The 19,585-nt window shown below is 52.6% G+C and overlaps 1 protein-coding gene across 3 annotated transcripts in view; it reads right to left on the reverse strand.

Annotated features, from left to right (window-relative positions):
• Positions 1 to 7,416: 7,416 nt before the first annotated feature.
• RBPMS2 (RNA binding protein, mRNA processing factor 2) overlaps positions 7,417 to 19,585 on the reverse strand; it is a 28,791-nt gene continuing 16,622 nt past the window's right edge. For 2 of the 3 annotated variants that reach the window (XM_075504164.1, XM_075504162.1), the window contains 4 exons: positions 19,236 to 19,386; positions 18,419 to 18,567; positions 8,857 to 8,926; positions 7,991 to 8,595 (listed from right to left, as the gene is read on the reverse strand). In XM_075504164.1, coding sequence (XP_075360279.1) covers positions 8,864 to 8,926; positions 18,419 to 18,567; positions 19,236 to 19,386 — 363 coding nt within the window. In that variant the 3' untranslated portion in view covers positions 7,991 to 8,595; positions 8,857 to 8,863. Of the gene's footprint in view, positions 7,892 to 7,990; positions 8,596 to 8,856; positions 8,927 to 18,418; positions 18,568 to 19,235; positions 19,387 to 19,585 lie in introns of those variants that run through there. The other variant, XM_075504163.1, reaches the window with a different exon arrangement.

Here is a 19,585-nt window from a genome sequence, read left to right on the forward strand (position 1 = left end):
TTCTCTGTCCCCTGTCCAGCAGATCTACTGCTCTCAATGTGATTTTTTTCCCTTGTATCCTACTGGAATTCCCCCCTCTTTTCCAAGGAGGGTGTTTGGTTGTTCTCCAGCCACAGGACCTCTCCGTCAGAAATAAAAAGTAATCATTTTAAACTGTTAAATGTTAAGAAAGGATTTTTAGCCTTAGTTAAATAATAAAATAGTTTTTAAGGTTCCACCACCAAAATCTTTTACATATATTGGATATAAGCTTTCCCGTGTCTGTTTAATAAAGCCAAATCCATCACATGAACTCAGCGCATCTTCCCAAGAGATGCCCTTGTAACCTTTCAATCTGTAACAAGGGCACATTTTTCAGAACTAGCATTTTGTTTAGAAAAGAAACCAAGACAACAGGCCTAGTGGTCCCTGGGATTTCCAGGTAAGCCTTTTTTTGTAAATATTAAGAGAAGAGGTCCATGTCAAAGTGCTCAGTTCAAGCCAAGAAAGGGTCATATTAAGACACATCCGTTGAAATCCAGTTATTGCATTTCAGAAAGATACTGGCACAGCCAGGCTGATCCACAAAAGAGAAATATTTCTCTCCAATTCCCCCAAACCGCCCCTAAAAAGGCAACATACCTATAGGTGGCAACTTCCCTGGAAAAGCAATATTTCCTTACTGATTCCAGCCCACATCTAAGTGCCTACACCAGAGGGGTAATGCAAAAATATGGGTATTTAATTAAACTTTGGTCCTCGTCAACATTTTGATGTGCTCAGGACACAAATGCAAGGGCTGGTTCAGGAACGGGTTAGTCAAGACTTGCAGTCAGTGATTTGTTTGGGAGTGGTTTTCTTGCAGAAATGAGCCCCTGGGATTGGAGCTGCTCTTCTTAATTAATATCCCAGTACAGACTGAGCTGTGGGGTGCAGGGTGTGGTGGTGAGGCTAATAAATACATTCATTTCTAGAGGAACAACTTTTTTCCAGGTCAGAGACCTGGAGTGCATTTCTCCAGGTGGAGGTGACACTGGCCGTGACACCTGCGTCCCAAACCCACGAGCATCTCCTGGACAGCACAAGGACCACATGCTCACACCCTCATGCTGCAACATCTTGGAAGGGAAGACCAATCCCAGGGAGGTGTTTCCACCCAAGTCCCACTGCCTACTGTTCACCCCTGGTTTTTTTGGGAAGTCGTCCTCTGGCACAGAAGCCGTATTTCCTCATGGCAGCCAGGTCTGCATTTAGAAAGCAAAAACGCTGGCTGCAGGTGACTGGCAGGAAGGCAGGTGAAGGCACAAAGCTTCCTGCAACGTGGGGATGTCTTATCAGGCTATCAACCCATCAGGTGCCCTATCAAGCCAAGCACGCGGAAGCAGTGCTGAATGCTGTTGACTTTGGCCAATTATGGCACCTGTGGCTCAGACTGTCTGCATTAGCAGAACCTGTTCCCAAGGTAAGGTGCTGAGATGAATCGGTGGGCATCCACCTGCACCAGCAGGCACCTTGTCAAGTGCCACACGTGGCCACCCAGCAGCGCAGAGACCTCCTGGGAGCATTGGCAGAGATGAACCAGCCTGTGGCCCCTGGCAGGGAGGAGGTGGCAGCTACTTGGTCTTCCTGGAGCTGGGTAGCAATGACGCTTCTTGCTGGGGGAATCAGGGCATGATCCAGCTCAGGTTGAAACCAGGGTCACTGTGGAAAGAGCAGAGCTCACAGCCTCTCCCAGCCTTTTGCAAGGTTCAGGCTCTTCTGCCAAAACCCCTCTAAGCTCACTCGTTCCCTTCAGCTTTCTCTCCCAGAAGGCTATATGCAAGTTGTGGCCACTGCTGCTGGTGCTGAGAACTCACAGTAACCTGAAAGTCAATGACAACCCTAAGATGTAAGTGCTTTCTCCATGCAGGGCAACTCTCTACTGCCTCCAGAGGGGCAGCACTAAGTACTGCGATCCAGACCTCTGTGCACAGCTTTTCCCTGCTGCCTTGGGGAAAGATACACAAAAGCCAGTTGCAGGAGGACTCCCAGAATTTGTTGTCAGTATCCATGATTTCCAAGCTAGAAACTCCCAACAGGCAGTAGCATGGACTGAGGCCTTGCTCATGACCCCCCCAGCACCAGTCCCTAAGGCTGGCAGGTCACATGAGAGCCTCTCAGATCAGACCCTGTCTGCCTTCTGGTGGAGCTGGCAGATCTCCTGATAAACTCCAACACACCCAGCATGAGCTCAGCCCACCATTGGTGGTGGACAGAGGACTGTCTTTGCTGTCTTTGCCAGCAGAGAAGGGAAAGCCCCTGTGGAGGACAGCAGGTACCCACCTCACCGAGAGAGCAGGACGGGGACCATGCTGTTGCCCACAGACCGTTGAGCAACCAACTCAGTCTTCAGCAGGATGCCAAGGACAAAGGGCAGCTGAAAATACATTGGTCATGGTACCAGCATGCCCTGAAAGTCTGTAATTGCTGCACCAGCCATTTGATTTGACATGTTGGCACAAGCTAGCATCCTCCTTTTGCCTGGGTGATCAGCATGGAGATTTGGTCCCCAAGAGAGGTTCAGGAGTTCCCACTCACTCCTGTGACCCAGAGGAGGATGAAAGGAGTGTGTCAATCACAATGAAGCCCAGCAGGTGAAGCCCACCAGATAAAGTGTGCATGGGCTGCCGTGCCTAGAGAGCATGGGAAGGGGAGAGCTGTGGATTTCTGTAGCAGGACAAACACCCTGGAGACTCCAATCCATCTGCATCACAGAGGAAAAGCTGGGATTTCTCCTGTTTTGAGTGCCCCAGACCAAGGGAGCAGGACATTTTGGATGTATTTGGAGACACTTCTAGGTTTTTATCAGGGGCTGGTGTGTCCCTGCTTTTCCTGTCCCAGGGGCCTGGATTGCTGCAGCTGTTTCTTTCCTCTTGGTCTCCTGCCCAGCAGCTATACAGTACGTGCCAGGCTGAGATCTGCAGGTCCAGCAGTGGCCTCTGCTCCCTCCACGCATCCCCACTTGTTCAGTCCTTCCTGAGCTAATCTTCTAGTGCCATCTGCTGCCTGACCCAACACCGTCGTAGGGTGGTGGTGATGCTCCTGGCCATCTCAATCCTCAACCTTACTTGCAAAAAAAAAAGAGCTGGACCAAGTATCCCGCTGCCAAGCCCGGGTGGCCCCCTCTGCCCCATGCTTAGTAAAAAGCTGAACGCATCATTGCCATGTCATCAGATAAGACTGTTATATTTTCTTCTTTTTTAGTTAAATGAGTAATACCAGAAGCTATGCATTGGCAGAGGCACCCAGAAGAGCGAGTTCCTCAGGGGTTTCCCAGGCTCAGCTGGACCAAGCCACGAGTGGCCTGAGTCAGTGCTGGTGACAGTCCCACCACAGCCAGGTTGGGCTATGGACACACACCCACCCCCCCTCAGCAAGCCTGCTGAGACTCAGTGTATTTTTGGTAACAATGCTATAGCTGACCAGAAAAGTAAAAAGATTTTCCTGTATTAACTTAATGCAGAGATTCTTTGTCTGAGGTACCTACACTCTACTCAGCCCAAGGGGGAGAGGAAAATGCAGGACCAAAATCTATGCATGTTTTCTCCACTGTCCCAAGCTGCAACCTCCTGTTAAGCTCCTGCTTGGGAAAGTATCCTGGTTTCGTGTGCTCAGGTCTCGGATGCCACCTCCTGGCTGTACTGCGCATCTCGTTAACACACTGTGACTCGGGGAGGACCTTTCCCATCACCCTATCAGAAATAACAAACCCATGTAAAGCCTTACTGATTCAGAGCAGCTTTTATTCTTCGAGGATCTGACCCAATCCCATGTATTTTTGAGTCAGGATGGAAGGCAGCTCTGCTAACTAATAAATAACCCTCCAGCCACCCACTCGCCATTATGATGTTATGGGCTCTTGTGCAGGATCCCATCGCAGCAGCACCTTGAGTCCCAAAGGCCCTCTGGGCTGTGATACAGCTCGGGGTGGGTCTGGGTAGCTCTTGCCTTTCACCAGCAGATATTGTGCAGGGTGTATTTTGCTCCTACAAACTTATATGACTCCCTGTGTGGTCTCTTATGTATCTGTGTCTTTCCATGCTTGCTGTTTGAGGTTTTGGGATGATGTTTCCAAGTCACTACAGACTTCTTGCTGAGTTGGGGAATAATTTAAGTGGGTGGTTGGCAGGGTGATAGCAAAGGTATTTTTGGAGCTGTAAGACAGTGTGGTGATATCCAAGTCTGGCAGGTAAGCAAAACTCATGAGAGAGGGCACTCTGCAATAAGGAAACACAAGATAAGGAGCAGACAGCATGCTCTCTCCTCCCTGCTTGATCTCCATCATTTCCCAGCTCCTTCTGCCCTCCTGGTGATGTTTCTGGCCTGAGTAAGCCTACTTGTTCACCTGCCAGCCAAGCCTGCCTCTTGCAGAGATGTGCTACCAAGTTCATCCATCATCAAGCAGCTTGGCCATTCATTTTATTTGACCACGTGCCACAGGCAGGCTGGGGCTCCACAGAGCCAGTACATGTGATGATCCCTGGCCGCAGGACACTTGTTCCTCATCCATGGGGCTGGACCGTGCATATTTGCCAGGGAAATCCCAGCAGCTTTATGTGAGCTGCAGCTTCTTGGAAGTCAGCTGGGAGCAGTAGCTGCTAAAGCCAGAAATTTTGGTGGTCCCTGATGCAGTATGGATGTGGGGCCATCTGAGGCATCTCCTCATGGTTGTGGCCATTGATGTCTGCTGAATGGACAAACAAGTGAGAGGACATCAGCGGTCCCATGGAGTTTGGCTTTCTGACCAGTTGGGTAGAGTTTAACTGCAGAAAAGAGGCCACCAGCAGGACTGGAATTAACAATGGAGAAACAGCACTGAAGGCAGAGCTCAGGTTTGGAGACACCCCTGCCTCTCTCCTTGGAGACTCATGAGAGTTGTCCTCCAGCCTGAGGTCAAAATGGTCTTCAACCATGAAAGGCTTCGACCCAAGCAAGGAGGGATGCCTTAGGGAAAGGAGGTGGTGACAGAGGCTCTTCTCCCTGCACCACCGGTGCAGACCAGCAGATGGAAGTTGCTGGGGTTTGCAGGAGCCATTTTCATCCTTTGCAGAAGCCATTTGAATCGCTCTTCATCAGTATTTGCTGTAGAAATGAGCTGAAGGTACCAGATCATGCAACCCGCATGACTGGGCTGCATCCAGGTACCCTTAATCATCAGCAAAGGTATACAGGACCACGAGGCAAGCATCAGTGCTGCAAGGCACTCCTGACCTCAGAGACAGGAGCTCTGCGGTCTGTTGTGAGCAGCAGGTCCATGGATGAACGCAGGTGTTAAATGACATGTCTCCTTTCCTACATCTCTGGTTTCAAGCAGGGATTGAGTTTTGTATCTGGACTTCCCACTGGCTTCCCTGAAGACACCCTGGCCTGCTGTGAACATGTCTAATTGGTTCAAAAGGGGGCCCAAGCCAGCTCTGCAGCAGCTTGTCCAGCGCAGCTGTGCCAAGAGGCCTTTTTGCTTCAGAGCAGCTGGATTTTCTATTTCCAAAGTGCTTCTTGCTGCAGTGCCTGGACGACATGCTGTGGTGGAGGACAGCACTTTCAGGACAAAATGGTCCAAAAGCTCCCAGATATATTTATTTATTGTCCCACCTTCAAAACAAGGAAAAGAAGAGGGGGAGTTTCCAGTAAAATGAAAGTGTGCCAAAACCAGCCTTTTTTCCCCATTCCTTCTTCTTCCAGCCCCAATACCACCTCCTCTCTTCTCTGGCTGCTTTCTCCTACAGCCACTGCCTGACAGGTCCAGGCAGCGCCAAGGACCAAAGGACCTGCGTACCAGCAACCTGCACCCTTTTTCCTGGCGATGCAATCAGGCTGTGCCCCATCCAGAGCTGCTCTCCACCCTGGAGCCTCATCCCACCCACAGACTGGGGACATTCCCTATCCCCAAGTCACTGTCCAGAGAATGTCCTTTTGAGTATAACACAAGTGGGAGCCGCCTGGGAGGGGCAGGGGCATTGCACACACACATGAGCAGACACAGACAGACAGACAGGGGCAGCAAGTACATGGACACGTGTGTGCACACATGCCTGTGCCGCACTCACACCAGCCAGGGAGGGGGACACCCGGGAACCCTTGGAGCAGACGTGACCTACTTTAGCTTCAAGGCGAGCCGTGTTGCACAGGTCCCAGTGTAAAAGCTTAATAGAGCCAGGCGTAAATTATTCATTGTGTAGCCATGTTAATGCATGTGCTAAAGGCTTTTTTTTTTTAAATCTCCTCTATAATTTAAAGCCTTGCATACTCCCATCACCAGACCCCAACTGCTCTCTGGGCTGTTTCTGCTTAGATGAGCAGAGCTGCGAGATAAGGACGGGCCCAGCAGGAACTGGGATTCAGGCAGGAGCCGGGATGCAAGCAGGAGCAAGCTTTGGCTGGACTGCAGGCAGAGGGATCCTGCAGGGAAAGGGCTGGCAGCACTGCTCTGGCTCAGGCAGCCCACGGCCCCACAGCGAGTCACTTCCCAGAGCAGCAGAGCTCTGCCAAGCCTGTTCCCAGGCACAGTGGCCAGCAGGGCTATTTTTAGACCTGCCTTGTGCTTTTTCTTAATTTTTTTCCCTGCTGCTTGCCTTTGCTCAACGCTGCCCTCAAAGCCCTGGGGAGGGAGGAAAACACTGATCCCTGGGGTGGGAAGCTGCAGGGGAGGGCTTTAGGAGCACCCTATCACAGGGACTCGCCGAGTCCGGCCACAGGGACCCCTTTGTAACAGCAGGGAAATCTCCCACTCCACCCCATAGGGATTTAAGCAAGCTGCCTCCAGTGCATCCACAGGCAGCCCCTGCTGTAACATCCAGCCCTGCTTTCATCCTGCCAGGACAACCACCCCCTGCCCCAGGGCTGCAGTTCCCACAGCTGTTTTAGGCAGTACAGATAAGGCCACAAAAAGAGTCAGCAGCCCCAGCCTGAGCACCCTGCACCAGAGGAGGAGCTGGGCAGGCGTGGGGCAATACTGCAGCTGCAGAGGACATTTGCCTTCTATGGCCATCTCTCCTTGCTGCACTGCTGGCAGGGAGAAACAGCACTAGCAGGGAGGAGAGGCCCTTAGCCTCCACAGGTACTGGGGGGAGGGAAAGAAAAACACCCAAAAAAACCTCATGGCTGCCCTCACAGAGGCCTTCAGGAGAGCTCAGCATCAACAACCCCTTCAACACATACCCATGCAGGCAAGGACTTGCCCTTCTCCTAGGGCAAGTACAGCAACCCTACTTATGGTCATCAGCAGCATCCTAGCCCAGCCTGCATCCCTCAGGGCAGGGCTGGGGACCTGGGGAGGGAGGGGAAGGGGTGCAGGTAGCAGCAGCCCAAAGCATTCCAACCCAGCCCCAGAAGAAAACACAACAGACCACAGAAAAAGAGTCAGAGCAGCCTCTAGGTATATTTTTGTTGTTGTATTATCCAGTTTCACATTCTCATAGGATCAGCAATTATATAGCAACTTATTCTCAAATCTTTTAATACAAGCGAGACAGCCATGGTCATATAATACTTAAAGCATTTCAATACCAAGCAATAAGATGCTAAAACAAAAATTGCACAATTTCTTGTTTACTATGCCTGACTGAATCATTGTTACAGAAGACAACCTTTCTCTTTCAAGCTTTTAACTAAACATTAACTTATCTTACAGGATTACAATTTCTCTTTAATAATAATAATAATTAATTGCACACAAACACACAAGAAATTCTTTATGATGCATAAATATTTCCTTATTACACATGGTACAAAAATACTTGTAACTTTTTTTTGTTCGGTATTCCCATAAGGATGACTGATTATTTGGCAGGACTGGATGCTCTCCAATCAGAAGGATGGGGGCGGGGGGGGGGAAGAGAGGTTAGATATTTTCAGCCATTCTATATATAGAAGTCTGAAGAAGAAAAAAAATAATATAACAACCCTGACTTTAAAACTGGAGAAGAATGGATGAGAACAGAAACCCAGTGCATCATACTTGGGGGGGAACAACACTTTTCAAATTCTTCTGGTCATACTGGGAAGGGGAGGGTGGAGGTGGGAGAAGGGGCAAGACAAGGACAGTTAGTATTTCTCAAAGCCAAGTCTTCACTAAAGCAAGATGAAAACCTTGATAGATCAATCCATTGGGCCAAGACCTGTTGCTAACAGTTACACAAACGCTAGAACAAACAAACTTACACTCACACATACACAAGTTAAGTGTTTTAATTCATGCCAGAAAACATGCAAAACCCATTGCCTTTCGTTTCCTTCAGCCAAGCCGCCGGGTCAGGGCGAGCCCAGGGAAGCCCAGGACCGAGCCTCCCCAGCTGGGTTTCAGCACAGCTGGACAGCAAAGCTCAGTCGGGGAGGATGTCCTGGGGACGGAGGGAGGGATGGAGGGATAGATGGAGGCGGCACACAGCCCACAGTAGGGGGCCACAGTAACTTCACAGTCTGGGGAGGAGGGATGCTGGCAGCCCCATGGGGGGGCGTGCTAGGGCTGGACACCTTGTCCGCTGGCCGCAAACCAAACCGAGAGGAGTCTGAGCGATCATCCCTGGCACATCCCTCCATGGAGAGGCAGGGAAGAGGAACACAAGCCAAGGAGAGACACTGCAGGAGAGGAGCAGTGGTGAGCAGGGCTGGCCGGATCTACTCCCCAAGTGGCACCCCACAGCCCTTTCCCCACCCCGGGGCTTGGTGTGTCTCCCTGCTCCCGCCAGGGTGGTTTTGGCCCCATCACCTGTCAATGTAACCCAACTGCATCCTTGGGTGGATGCAGAGGGTTGGGCCCGAGCTCCCATCCCTCCTCCCCACAAGAGCCCAAGGATGAGCAAGACAAGGACCCATCTCCAAGAGTAATTAATTACTTACTAATGAACTAACAAAACTGACGAGACTTCCATCCTTGCTGGGTAGCTTCAGAGGGAGGATACCAGCGCATCTGGAAAAGAAAGCCACACCAGAGGTCCATGATCCAGGATTATCTCAACCAGAGCCCAAACCTTCAGCTCCTTCAGGCCACGTATGTGGTATAATGAGTAGAGATGTCTCCAGCATGGGAAAGGAGGCTCCAGGGTGAGGCCCAGATACTATTCAAGTAGCATCCCAACCTGGGGCTGCACCGTGCTGGCACTACCTGCCTTGCCAGCCTCACGCTGGCCAGCTCTGGTGACTCATGCAAGGAGAGGCTCAGGCTCACCAGGCACTGGGACCCAGCCAGGTCCTCCCTCAAGGAGCACAGCAGGATCCCATATGTCTAAGGAGGAAGCTAGCACCTCATCTCAGGGCTTGCCTCAACATCTCAAGTACTTCCTGCCTATTGGCATAACCAGAAGACAGCCCCCAGATTCACACCTATGCCTGGCCCCAGCTCACTACAACACACAGAACACCACCATTCAAGCTAGGAAAGCTCCTCACCAAACTACCACAAAGTTTACCACTGCAGAAGTGTGTGCAAGGAGAGGCTGTTCCCCCCCAGCATGCTCCCACTCCCCACACACCCCAAGTTTATATCTTTCCCCCCATTTAAGTTCAGGCAGGGCAGAGGAGACACTTTGGGTGTGCAGCACCCCAAGGTGGTGGCCACTCTGCCCTCAGCCAGCAGGAGGCAGCATCTCAAGACCACACATTTAAACCAGACAACCTCTACGTGACACGCACAGGATAAGAACTGGCTCGTCTATCAGAGAAGAGACCCATGAAGTTTCCTAAGCCACAACCCTGCCATCAGAAGATGCTCCAGGCAGACTACATCACGGGAAGAACTTAGTAGAGCTGCAAACCAGCAATACTTGGAAGACTTTAGGCTAAATCTGCTGGATTCCAGGCTCCTGTTCATGTACCAGCTCCATGCTCAAGGCAGCTGTCAGTAGCCAGGCACATTGGGCTGGTCAGACTCCTTGCCAGACACCTTCATGAGGCAAGTGGATGCTACCAACCCAGCTCCCAGCTGGCCCCACAGCTTGCTCCATGACACAGCAGCCAGGTGCATCCCAGTCAGTCCAGCCTTGCATGAAGGGAATCAAGGGCATGCACATTACCAAGACTGTCTTCCCCAGTGAGGGGTCCCATCTAGCACCATGACCAAAGTGCTATCTTGGTGCCATGCACACCATGCCTTCACTTCTCCATTAGCCTGTGATAGGGACCCAGCTCAGCTGCACCCTTGCTCCCCAGCCTGTGGCCACCATGCTGCTCTAGGGCATGGTTATCTCTTTGCACTGACACAGGCCAGGAAGGCTCACAGCCCAGTGCAGGCAGCAGCATCACTGACACCTTATGAGGCCACCACAGCAGCTGCCTGTGCAATGACAAGGGTTACTTGCTCCCCCCCAGCCCTGTCACCAGGAGGTGCTTGCTCAGCAGAGCCACATCTCCTCAGCAGCCAGCAAGTCCTCTTCCCTGGCCAACGAGTCCCACTCCAGCACCCCTCCCCTTGACAGCTGGAAGTAGTTTCCGCCTGCCCAGCAGCAACAGGAAACTCCCCACTGAGTTCACAAGGCTGCAAGTGCTTAACCCTGAGAGCTGCCTCCATCCCACAACAGACTCAGCACGAGCAGCACAGCTTTACTTAAGCAGGCACAGCAGCTGTGTACATGCAAGACAGCCATCTCCCACCCCACTCCCCAAACCTGGTGGCTCTTCATCCCCTCCTCAGGGGTCTGAGCCAGCTTCTGCCCCACATGCACACTCCACCCCAAGCCTGGCCAGAACCTCCAGCACCTCCAATTTCAACAGAAATCCTGCTTTTCTCCTAACACACCCACTGTTCATAACTCTGGCACTGATAAACCTCCACTTCCAATGGACCACCTCTCCTTGCCTTCCTCCTGTAGGTCTCTGATGCTCATACACACAAACCCAGCCAGCCTGACTTGCAGTGGCCCCACCTGACAGCACAGCCCTGCAGCCAAAGGGGCTCAGCCTGGAGGCTGGCAGGAGCTCATGCAGATGCTATAATTCTGGGTACAAGCCTAGGCTCCAACATGCTGGCAGGGTGAGGGAATGACCTGCCAGGTCTTTCAGCCCACAGAAAGATTAAGGGCTTGATGGCATGAGGCAGGAACACCCCCTCACTAGGAGGGATGTTTCTGAAACCAGCAGAAAACACTGGAAGAACCAGATCAGAGGCAGCATCTAGCCAAGATGACATGATCTTTAGGAGAGCAGCACCTGCCAAGGCAGTTTTCTCTTCACATCCTTCAAAGTGTCTCAGGCACTTTGCTTTCACCAGGGCATAGAGAGGCTCTGCAAATGGGGGCTCCCAGAGCCATCTGGAAGAGGAGCCCAGCACCACAAGAGACTGTGTAGGGTTGTCCCAAGAGGACTGCAACCCAGCAGGCCAAACCAGAGCACTTCCCTGTAGTGAGCAAACTTCTCCAAGGGCTTTCAGAAGATCTGTTCTCTCTCAAAATACTACATCTGTCAAGGAGGAAGCTGAGAAAGAGTGAATGGAGACATCCAACACTGGGCAAGGAAAGCAGAGCAAGGAAGGCTTTTACTGGAAGAAAAGCAGTTGTTTCTGGAGCTGCATTAGCTCACAGTTGGAAAGGAGTCTGGCCACACCACTGCAAACATCTCCTGCCTGTAGGGATGAGACAGGCACCACCAGCCAACTGCAGCCAGCCTCATGCTGCAGTGTTCAACATCTGTCCCAGAAAACAGCTGGAGAAGAGAAATTTGTGCCTCTGCCTGCCACCTTCCAGAGGCCAGGTGAAACATCCAGAAGTGAAGAGCCTCTCCCTTGCTGCAGCACAAGACCAGCACTACCTAAAAATCACAAAGAAATGATAAATGGGGCAGATAAGCACCCCATCAGCACTTCAGTCTCCTTGTCAAGTCCTCCATTGTCTCTCCCAATTACCCTCGGAATTTAAGTTTCCTATCTTGCCCACCATCCTTATGGAGAGGGATTCCTTTGGCAGGAAAAAGAAAGGGGAAGGGAGAACAGAATACACAGATCCATCCTCAAGCCACCTTTAGCTTGGATAGCCTGCCTTTCCTCCTTAGTTACTTCTAGGTCTGCTTATCTTTGCTCTCAGCCCCAGCATCTTGTGCAGCTCAGAGCTATCCCTACAACTGGAATGGACCCAGCCACCTCCCCAGGTACCAGAAAGGCTCCCTGTGCAGGCAGGGACAAAGCACTCTGTTGTGCTCCTGGGAGCTGGTAGGACCCCAACCAGCATGTCCAAGAGCTGCATCTAGTTACCAGCTGCTGACATGCAGCATGGCATCTTCAATTGTGTTGCTGAGACAGCCTCACCCTGGCAAGCCACAAACACTTCACAGTCACTGCTTCCCCCAGGCTGCAGGTCACTGGGTGCAAGCCTTGGGCAGACTACATTAGTGGCTGGCAAAAGCTGCTCTGCTCCAGCTGGAAACACAGCCAATGGGAACATGGCCCAGGGCAGGCAAGGACAGCCTGCAAAGGTGCACCCACAAAGCACTAATGTAATCCATTAGTGCTCTCTGGACACACTTCCAGCCTCAGCAGCAGGCACTTCACCCAAGCCACCTGCTTCCAGGGTCCTTCAGGGGGCCAGGTTGAGGAGATAAGCATCCAAATGCTTGCATCCTGTGTAAGACCCAAGCAGCTCAGCCCACCACCAATAAAACCTTGCTGCAGTCGAATCAAGCACACACATCTCCCCACGCAGCTATGGTGAGGGAGAGCTGGAGGATCAGCACATCATCTCACACCATGTTGAGGAGCGTGCAGAAGACAACAGGCATGGATCCATCCTGTTGCTTAGAAGGAGCATTTTAACAGGCATCCATCCAATGCCTTGTATCCTTCTGGGCCTTGAGGCAGCTTATGCTACAGCTCATGGAGACATACCCACCTCACAGACCGCAGCAAACAAGCATTTCTCCTTTTCCCAGAGTGGAAGCGAGTTGTGCTCCTTTCCTTTGGGTTGAACTAGCCAGGGAGAGCCAGTGCTGGCCACAGGTCAGGAAGTCACTTCTGATGGCATCTCGGTCCAGTTCACTCATCAGGCGTGATTTAGCAAGAATGGCTGCTCAGCAGGTACCTGGAGGAGCTAAGAGCATCTCCTGCCTGCTTTTCTCTGGCTAGGAGGAAACAGCTGGCTTGGGGAGAGCTTGCTCAGGGCTGCTTGGCCAGCTATGCCAGCACTAAGTCACTGGAGTTTAGGAAGACACCATAAGCATGAAGGTCTTGAAGCATGCTTCACACCTCCAGGAAGCACGGAGATTGCCCAGAAAAAAAGATAATACTGGGAAGCCCTACATGACAGCCCCAACAAACACACAACAAGTTATTAGGCACAGAAAATCCATCACTGTCTCCAGCCTCCCATCCCAGGGAGGGTCCATCAGAGCTAGCTGCCACAACATGAAGTTCAGGAGATTTTGCAGATGGGACCATGAAGTGAGCCCAGAGGTCAGTGGTGCACAAAGGCAGGATCCCCATTATCCAGCAGATCCACCACAGTGGCCATTGCTTGGTGTTCCAGGGCTCAGCCAGGCTGGTGGCACCCAGGTGGTCACATGCCCAGCAAACAGCAGCATCCCAACAGAAGGCAGTACTTGAGGAGCACAGCACCTGAGCCCACCCCAGCAGATCTTCTCCACACTCCCAGTTCTCTAGGGCCAGCACCAGATTACAGCCACTGGGTTCTGCCTTATGTCCATCTACAACAGCAGCCACTGCTCAGGAGATCCAGCTTGCTCTGAGCCAGCCCAGGCAGCAAACAAGAGGGAAAAGGGTTTTTTTAGAGCACTGACCTCTCCTTCTATCAATGGGCTCTGCCTCAGCTGAGTGCTGGGAAGCCTCAAGGGTCCTGCTGGGCTCTTGCACCACCTCATAGCCATGATCCAGGACTGCTCCTTCTACCCACCACTCACTTGGATAGGTCTCAGCTTCCCAGGCTCACCTTCACCATCTCCTCAAAGCCTCCAGACAAGGCCACTGCCAGCAGCAGCAATGTGGATGCTCTAAGCATCTTGGGCAGCCCACGCACAAAAGGATTGGCATCTGTGAGCTTTCAGTCTATGACCTGCTCCCTGCCTTGGAAACATCTACCACAGACAGTCTCCTGGGCTCTGGGTACCCAACACATCAGCCTAGTCTCCTACAAGCACCATGTGGTAACCATCACCAGCCTCACCCATGTTCTTATGGAACAATCCTGCATCCAAGCCCCTGCTTTCCAGGGCAAGTCCTGCAGAGTCCTGTCCTCAGGGGTGCTGCCACAGCTGGAAGCATCTCTTTGCAGAAGAGCTCCAGAAACATTGATAGCCCCTAGTGTCTCCTACTGCCCACTCAGAGCCTGGCTTAGAGGCACTCCAAAACAAGTGGTTTCTCATCAGAGACGCAATGCAGCCCAACTCCATCACGCAAGCAATAGATGAAACTGTTCACCAGGTCCAAGCAGAAAAAGACAAGCTGTATCATTGTCTCTATGCTTGTGTCAAGCTCTCCCCATCTTCCCAGGAGACCAACTCTGCATATCTTTGCACCTTACAGTCTTCCAAGGGCAAAGGCAGACCTGGGGCCCCATCTTTAATGACTTCTTTCCCCAACATCACTCCCACACAGAGGAAAAGAGTCTACCCAGAACCACTGCAAGGAGAAGTGAGTCAGGACTCGGTTCCTTCAGTTAAAGCTGACCACAGCAACCATCCTCCCAGCCAACCAGTCCCAAGCCAGGCCATCTTTCCTCTTCCCAAGCTCCCAGTTTCCTACACCACTCCCATCTCTCCCAGGCCACCAATTCTCTTTGTTACAGCTCACAAGACCTGCGTCCTGCCTGTGATTTCAGGTTGCAAGAGAGAAGCCAAGCTCCAGGTAGGAACTCGCTCCATTTCCAGTAACTGGAGAGGAAAGAGGTGAGATTAGACCCATGATTAAGGGCAGGGTCTGTCCCGGTATGCAATTCTGGAACAAAGTGACCGGCAAGTGCTGTTGTCTAACGTGCCCACTAGAATTTAGTCGTGTGCTATCACTATCACATCACTCACCTCCCCCACCATGTGCCAGGAGTGAGATAAAGGTGTATTTCTGGTTGCCTTCGAAGGGTTGTGGCTGGGGAGAAACCAGGTTTGTTTCACACCAAGTGGCAGGGTTGTCTCTGCCCTGGCTCAACCAGGCTGCTCCCCTCCCACCAGCAGGACCTGGCTGAGCCTGGCTCAGCTGGGAGGAGTTGATGTAAGATGGTGCCATGCTGTGTGCGCCATGTCATGTGCTGCCAAGTTGGAGATGTGGGTTAGAAAGAAGGCCTGGCATCTCATTCCCCAGGCTCTGGTGGGTGGGTAGCGTGAGGCCCATGCACTGGCTTGCCAAGGAGATATGGGCTACAGAGATGGGCAGAAGCTTGCAAATCCCATGGTGTACCTTGGAGGAGAGATGGTTACCTTACCAGTCTTTCCAGACGTGGCTGCCATCATGCTTAACACTTCTAGGAATGGAGCTGTAGTACAGCCACTCCACTAGCTGCAATAAGGCATCACTAGGGTGTCCCATCTCCAGGGACAGCTCTGAGCTTCAGGGCTAGCCTGCGCTGGCATCATGGCTGGAGTTCACTAGGGACATCAAAGGAGGGATTTGAGAGAGGGTGGGAGGGAGGGAAGGCAGATGGGACAATCTTAAAGTCAGTGGAGGCCCCACAGGTAGAGGCTCTTAGCGGTGCAGAGTCAGGCCACAGTCACATCTGCAGCAGCCTGGTGCCTGCTGGGAGCATCACCATGGCACAGCAGTGCCAGGAGCAGCAGCCATCAGTCTCATCTGCGAGCAGCTTACCGACAGCTCCCAGTGCGTGAGCCGAGGCCAGGCCAGCCTCGCGCCATATCCTGCCCCATGTCACTCCTGGCAGCCCTCTGGGCAGCTTTTCAGGAGGTTGCATAGGTGCATCGCAGAGGGTGGCCACCTCCTCTCCCGCTCGCTACCAGACTTGAACAGAGCTGCAAGAGGACGAGCACTTCAGGTTTAAATCTTTTGCGACAAGCTCTCAGTTTAGCTACAGCGTCCAACTTCATGGCTTTAGGACTAATTGCTATGGAGCTGCTCCAGCTCTGGCCATCCCCATGAATGACCTCCAGCCAACACCAGTCTCAGGAGGAAGAACTGCAGTTGTCCTGGAGAACAACTCATGTGCCCACCACCCCGCCAGCAAGGCAAACCAGCCCCTACCAGTGAGAGCAGAGGGCTCAACACATCAAGACTAAGGTTACAGCTTTTAACCCAGTTTGTGAGCAAAAGTAATCTCACTGACTCACTCCACCCTGCCTCAGCTCTGCGAGGGAGAGGGCTCCAGCCTAGAGACCAGACAGCTCAGAGCTGCCAGCCTGAGTAATGTTTAACCCCATAAAACTTTATTGGTAACATATACTGCGCCAGAATGTCTCCCTGCGAGGCCACCGCCGGCTCAAGCGCAACACAGCAAGGAGCGGCTGTAACTGCTTGGCCAGCCCAGCTGCTCTTCAGAAGAGAGCTGGGTCCAGCCATGGCCATGGTCTGGAGGGGCTACACTGGCTCCCTAAGGCTTAGGAGCCCATCACCACTTATGGACCTCCTTGGGCAGGGAGTCCTACCTATACAGGGAGCTCCCTGGAGCCTCAGGTTCATTCTTCAGGCCAGAAGACCTCTTTGAAAGCTAGCAGCTTGCCAACAGGAAGGCAGGAACTAAGACCCCAACAGGAAAAGATCTGGCTGAAGGCCTCCTTGATACCCTCCACTTTAGGAGAGCAGAGTTTTTCTCCCGCACCATGCTCCATAAAGTTTTGGTGTCTAACCCTTACACTCAGGGTCCCCATACAGTCACTGATGATCATCCTTGAAGGACCTGCAGTAATGGTTTCAGCTCCCTCAACCACCTCAGCCAAGCCAGAGGGGTTTTTTCCTGGTCCTCCCTGCCAGGGGCAATTCAACTGCCAACAGCCCTTGGCTCCACTACACAAGGGGCAAGAAAAGGAAGACATCTGCTCTCCTGGCCTACCCAGGAGCAGAGCACACCCCTATATTTGTAGGCACCATCAATAACTTTTGGAGAACACCAGCAAGCACAACCCTCCCAGTGAAGGACCAGCCTGGCTCTGGAGGCCCTTGGAAGAACAAGCCAGTACCTGGTCCTGCCCTGGGCCCCACATACTTCTTGCCTACCCTGCAGGAGCTTCAGCCCAACACTAGCTCACCAATAGAAGGGCAAAAGCAGCAGAGGCCTGCAGGTGTGTGAGGGGCAGGACAGACAAGCCTACACAGGCCAGGAGCTTGCATCCTCTCCACTGCCTCCATATTGCATTTGGGAAACAAGCTTGGGTAGAAGCTGGGCAGTTACAGTCAAGACACTTGCAAGGAAGCAAGAGGATACCAGAGGGCCAACTGAGCTGACCGTTGGCCAGGTGGACAAGGTAAGGGGGCAGCTGCTCTTCCTCTCAATTTAAGCAGGGAAGAGTGGAACTAAACACCATGCTTGGCAGGGCAGAGAGCAGAGGTTAAGCCCCGATGCTCTGAGGTCTAAGCCCAAGTCCCACTGCCCCAGTCCCCCATGGCACTACTACAGGAACAGAGACCGAAGCAGGCAGAACACAGCTGGCTAGTAACACCAAGCAGGGCAGGGACAGGGGCTCCAGGTTCTCCTGTACAAGTGCTCCAAACCAAGCACCTTAACCTGGAATTAGGACACTACTTCCCTGTTTTGGCTTTCCCTTTGCATTTCCATGGTTTCAGGGACTTCATGCTCGGCAGGGGTGTTGGTCTCAGTACATGAAAGCATTCCAGTTTCAGACCAGTACAGGCATCCCTACACCTCCAGCTGTCAGCAAGCATACCCTGGGACACCAGGCAGCTGGTTACACCACCACCAGCATTTCCAGAGGCTTGTACACAGAGTGACCCTCTCTAGTCTGCATCCAGGGTCCCATCAAGAGTTCCTTGCTGTAGCAAGGCTCTGATCATTCATCTCCTGCAGGACATCCTTCTCCAGTTTCAAAAGTATTTGAGTCGCTTGGCCCAAGGGGGTCCCAGCTGAGCCCCTCAGCTTCAGCACTAAGCTAAGCCTGTTGCCTTTGCTGTGACTTCAAGGAGGACATTTCTTATCTATTTTACTTGCTGGCAGGTAGCATTTCCTCCCAGCAGTCCCACAACACTGTTCTCTGGCCACAAACCCAGCCAGAAATTGAGCCCTGACTTTCTCCTATCTGCCTGCCTCTTGCAGGGAAGCAGGCTGGACCTGCAGGGTCAGAAATCATCATCCAGCTCTGACTGCTCTTGGCCACGTAGACCTCTCCCCTGCAGTTTGCTCAGGGCTGCGGGGGGCCCCCCATGCACTTCAGCCGGGAGAAGGCTTTGCCCAGGAGCCAAGGTGCAGAGGCCAGGGTCAAACCAGCCAAGCAGAGACCCACAGGAGCGAGCACCAGGGCAGGGGAGAGAGGAGAGCCTGGTTGCTGGCATGGGACACAGGGAGCAACTCACCTGAGCGTGAAGAGCAGCAGCCGCGGCAGCAGCAGCTGGGTACGTGAAGGCGGCATGGGGGATGGCAGGGGTTAGCTCTGTGGTGTACAGTGGATAGGGAGCCCATGCTTCTGGGGATGCTGGAATAAGAGCCGCTCCAGTCAGGTCATCTAGACAGGATGAGACAAGGTGACACCATCTCAGTAGCTGGCCCCAACAGCCTGCTTCAGGGAAAGAGGCTCTGGATTTCCAACCCTAAAGCCTCACTGCCATCTCAGTGAGGTATAAAATATAGCACCTCTGCAGCATCTCTGTGACCAGCTGCTCCTCTGGCCTCCCAGCCTTGCCAACAGAGGCCAGAACCATGCTCCATCACTGCTCAGCACCCCACACAGGCTTTGGGCAGGCTGGTTCACAGATGCAGCACAGGGCTGATGTTACAGTATGGCAGGACAGAAGACAAGGCTCTTAGCACTACGTTACAGGCTGCCCAACAAGCCTCAGCAGGGCTGCTCACCCCACCAGGCTACATTGAGGATGCATGGCACAGGACTTGTCCTTTCTGCTTTGCACCTAGGGATGGTTTAAAGGACTTATGGTATCACTTGAGCTACCAAAACCAACTCTGCTCTCCCAACACTTCTAGCATTGGCCAGAAGCCTTACCAGATGCCCGTTATTCTCCTGCAACCCCAACATGCTGGCCTCCCTGCACCAGGCAGACTTCAGCCAGCACATACATGGGTATGGTTTCCTTTCCACCCTGGCAGCATTCCCAGGGTTGGGCATCTCCCAGCTTGGACCAGCCACAACCTCAAAGTCCCTCCCAGCATACTCACAGGGGTCCCGTGCAATGAAGTGTGCGCCCAAGGCAGGGTGGATATTGGTGGGGTTTGGTGTGGCCATCAGCTTGCTCTTGGCCATCTTTGTGTTGGCTTTAGCAAACTCTAACCGCAAGGTCTGGGGGTTCTCTGGGTCAAAGCGGATGCCCTGTCACAGAAGAAAGCACAGAAATCTCAGAGGTGAAGTTTCCAGTCCAAGCACAGGCTGTGTCTATTCAAGGAGCAAAGCCCAGCTGGGGAACCAAGGCCATCACACTGCAGTCACATGCCCAGATTTTTGTCACCTCACTGCAACACTCAAGCTCCCACATACTTGTATTTCTGTTTAGCTGGCCTAGAACCACTGC

This window comes from Mycteria americana, chromosome 6, assembly GCF_035582795.1.
Source record: "Mycteria americana isolate JAX WOST 10 ecotype Jacksonville Zoo and Gardens chromosome 6, USCA_MyAme_1.0, whole genome shotgun sequence".
Classification (NCBI taxonomy): Eukaryota; Metazoa; Chordata; class Aves; order Ciconiiformes; family Ciconiidae; genus Mycteria; species Mycteria americana.